We start from the raw sequence: 4,034 nt of genomic DNA, 5'->3' as shown, positions 1-4,034 counted from the left end.
TTGTGCGCATATCATGGACTGATATTTCAAGGCATCAAAATTATCCATCCGGTCGGGGCGACATGGACAACACATTTATATCAGACCGATGAAAGACAGTATTAAGGTAAAACTTTTTAGAGTGGAAGACCGTCGCTCGAGGGCGCTCTCTACGCCTCCCCCGGCCCCCTAACGTACCGGGGAGCGCCTCAAGCGACGGATCTTTTAGTCTACAAAAAATTACAGACTTTAAAGATCTGCTCATTGTTCGTTTGGTTATACTTTTCGGCGAACGGGAAACGTTCTTACCCGATAATCATAGCTATTTAAAAGCCATGCCGTGAAATATGCGTTTTATAATGTGAAGTGAAACAAGCTGACAAATATGCTAGAGCCTTGCAACGTCATTGTGATATCAGTATTTTCGCCGTTTACATTTAAAAAATTTGAGTAAAATATACATACTTCCTAAGGTAGAATGCACGTCCTGGACAGATATTTGGACTTTCACATTTTTACAATTCTTTTCATATCTACCACTTGTGGAAGTTCATTTTAAAGTTCTTAGCATGACGAACATGTTGATTGGTTTGCGTTTGCCGTGAATCGATAACTTTATTTTCGCCATTGAGTTAATACGGGGATCGAGGCCATTTTGAATTTTGGTAAATGTTGGGTTAAATTGTCTTGCACGGTGATCCTCGATTTTTATAATTAATTTTGAGAGCGAATATTTGAAAGATTCTTTGAAGAAAGTTTGAGCAAATGTTCAAGTCTTTCATATTCGAGGCGCATACTACCTTTACGTATGCTTGGTATTTTACTAGAGATTCTTCATTCATACCAATCTATTTTGTTGTATGCTGGATTGTTTCAGGTCTTTGGGCGCTGGTCAACAATGCTGGAAGGTCCACATTCGGCCATGTTGAATGGTGCACCATGGAAACCTACCAAGACATGGCAGATGTCACACTGTGGGGCGTTGTGAGGACAACCAAAGCTTTCTTACCCTTGATCAGAAAAGCTAAAGGTAAAAAAAAGTTGTGTTAATCTTCAAAAGCACATCCATACGTCTATGGTTTTGCACTGAGATTGTGTGATATGTGCCATCTGTCCAAATGCGTGCATGAAAAACAGTCTCTTCTTCTTTCTCTGCATTCCCTCAGCCGAACTGACCAAAGTTTCCGTTTTGTAGTAGAATTCGCCTCATGGACAGATATTCAGACTCTCAAAATTTACAATATTTCGATCAACCACAAGTGGGGACTCGTTATTTTGGCTTGTGGAGTAAATAAAGTTTTAACAGGCTCGGTTTTTCCCTCATAGAGATGACAGAGATAGGGTCATTTTTGAATTTCGAACATCGATTAATTTTGGTTGTTTCTCTAGCACAAAAATTTGCGCAGTTACCCCGCATTTTTATTTTTGATTTAGAAACAAAATGGTTGAATCGTGAACTACCTTAATTTGTGTACTTTTCATAATGTTTTAAAAGGCATTGTCAGTTGTCACGCACATCCGTATCTGTTGTGTACAATCACTCACATCTGGAAATGAATTGTGTCAATTGTCATCGAATTCAGTATTGACTCTAAGCCAGAAATCTATCACCATTAATACAACACTGCAAGTATAAAGTGACTGTGTAAAGTCGACTCCAGCTCCTGTAAGTGCCGCTCAATGCAAACAAAAATGATAACAATTGTTGAATTAGTCACAGATTTTGAGTAATGAGTATGTATAGTGAATAATTACTAACTACAAGTCATAAACTACATATCAATATGTTAGTATTACTCCAAGAGATCAAGAGCAAAAATTTTCCAGGGATTTATGCTTTACTAAGACTGACCGTTATTGTACATATTTTGGCAATTTGGCAACCAGGAATGCCGACAAATTGAAGGATTGCCATAAAACATTTAATTATCTCTGTTTCGAAACATGTTAAACTTGATAAAATGTTAAAATACATAAGGTATGCATAAAAAGTAAACCTTACAAGGCAGGTAACAGTTCCATATAATATTGTACCCTCGGTGTGTTTCGATGTTGAGAAATTGATCTCAAATTCAACGCATAGGTTCCTAAGAATGATTTTAGTCTCACTTCGTCAGATAATGATGAATTCTGATTGCACATTTTGGCTCTGAAGTACTGTGACGTCTTCATGAAACGCTTTGACAATGATTACACTTTAACAAAAGTGTATCAAATTATCATCCCACGATTGGACCAGAATTTTGGGCTCACAAGATACACTGCTCATCGTTTAAAATTCTTTCCTCTCACAATCATCATCATGACAGTTCACACGCATGCTCAAACTCGGATCGGGTAAAGGCAGATCAAAAGTATCATCGGCTATTCTAACTCTCCTGACCAGCACTTGAACCATTACCCCTCCATGGCCATGCAAAGGTACATCTGATACGGACACTGCATGCACTAAAAGTAATGAAATCCCGCCAAATAAAAAAAATGGCAAAAAATTGACTCTCTTCACAACCAAGCAACTTTTAGTCCATCCCCCTGCCCCCTTATCTTCCTGGCCCTGGCAACATGAGGACTTTGAGTAGCAACATATTTCACTAAGGAGTCATTAAATTTTATAAATTTCGAACTTATATATAACAGAGCATTCATATGCGTGCATTAGGCTCTCACATTAACCTCACTGTTTTGCAAATCTGGTGCCAAAATGAGCCCATCCGCGGGGTGATGTTTTTTTTTGGAAAGGGCTTATGTAATGATAGCCACAAGATGCACAGTGTTTAATGTATGGGTTGGAGGCACAGGCGGATTTTGGCCTATAGTTTGTCAACTTATATTAAAACGATTGGAACTAATTTGGTATAATTGGATGGTGAAGTAATGCCGATTTAATCTACAAAAGTAATCTCATCTGCTTTTTTTTATACATTACAAACTTGTTTTTATGATTAATTTGTATTATTGCAACATTCAACTATCTGGCACCTAACACTTCTGAGAAATTTAAAAAATATGAAAATCCAATTATCCCAAATTAGTTTCAATCGTGTTTATTAAAGTAGTTGACACCGAACCCCACACCCTGCGTGTTTGTCTCTCATTACTGTTACTTTGTTACTGTTGTTGTTTACTGCTAGAGTAGCCAACATTTAAACATAGGAAATGCACTGTCTTCTACTTTTTGCACTTTTTGTTCGATACCAGATCAGAGGGATGATGGTGCTGACAACTAAATGAAAATTCTTTGTAATTTATTGTGAATATTGATTGCTTTGGCTTCTATTTAGGTCGAGTAGTCAACGTGACAAGTATACTTGGACTGATCAATTCTCCTAGTCGGTCTGCCTATACAATTTGCAAACACGGTGTGGAGTCATTTTCGGATTGTCTTCGATATGAGATGAAACCCTGGGGAGTTACCGTTTGCGTTGTTGAACCTGCAAACTTTATCGTAGCCACTGGTATCTACACTCCGGAAAGTGTCCGTAAAATCGGCGACAAGTTATGGAATGAAGCCACAGATGAAATCAGGAAGGATTATGGAAAGGACAGCTTCGAGGCACAAGTTGGTATCATGTCTAAGTATTGCATAGAAGGGTACCGGGGCATGGACTTGGTTGTGGATGCAATCGAGGCTGCAGTAATGTCTGAGAAACCGCAACAGCGGTATTTTGTCTGTGACTGGAAAGTGAAACTAAAAACCATGGCTAGGATTCACTTGCCAAGCTGCATTGGAGAGAATATGTAATATTTGTTGATGTCTGTTTGCCCTTTCTATGAGAATCATGCAAAGAGTGTTTCAATATGGTGTATTGTGTGTCCACCTTTGATAATTAATACAATGTCATGACCATCATGTGCAGATTCTGTATCTTCTGAAATGAATTCCTATAGGGTCATTAAGAAATGAACATTTGGATAGTTTATTGTTAACAGTAGGCAGGTAGTTATCTAGCTTTTACACTCTTGAAATATTAAAGTTTGTCAAAAACTAATAATGTGCTTTTTTCCCTTTTACTGCATTATAACCCCATTGAGGTGAGTTTTACAATGTTTTGTCA

At 37.9% G+C, this 4,034-nt stretch overlaps 1 protein-coding gene across 1 annotated transcript; it reads left to right on the top strand.

Annotated features, from left to right (window-relative positions):
* Positions 1–579: 579 nt before the first annotated feature.
* Positions 580–3,820, top strand: LOC139124132 (D-beta-hydroxybutyrate dehydrogenase, mitochondrial-like). Its single transcript, XM_070690274.1, has 2 exons — positions 580–1,009; positions 3,261–3,820. The coding sequence occupies exons 1-2, from the start codon at positions 745–747 to the stop codon at positions 3,719–3,721; spliced, it is 726 nt and encodes a 241-aa protein (XP_070546375.1). The 5' UTR covers positions 580–744; the 3' UTR covers positions 3,722–3,820.
* Positions 3,821–4,034: the final 214 nt, after the last annotated feature.

This window comes from Ptychodera flava, assembly GCF_041260155.1.
Source record: "Ptychodera flava strain L36383 chromosome 23 unlocalized genomic scaffold, AS_Pfla_20210202 Scaffold_23__1_contigs__length_28996876_pilon, whole genome shotgun sequence".
In the NCBI taxonomy this organism is placed as follows: Eukaryota; Metazoa; Hemichordata; class Enteropneusta; family Ptychoderidae; genus Ptychodera; species Ptychodera flava.
This window is presented reverse-complemented; position numbering and strand designations above follow the sequence as displayed.

Coding starts and splice junctions, on each gene's coding strand:
- LOC139124132 (XM_070690274.1), top strand. CDS start 745: ATGTTCAAGTCTTTCATATTCGAGGCGCATACTACCTTTACGTATGCT. Junction 1,010..3,260: donor CTTGATCAGAAAAGCTAAAG/GTAAAAAAAAGT, acceptor GCTTCTATTTAG/GTCGAGTAGTCAACGTGACA.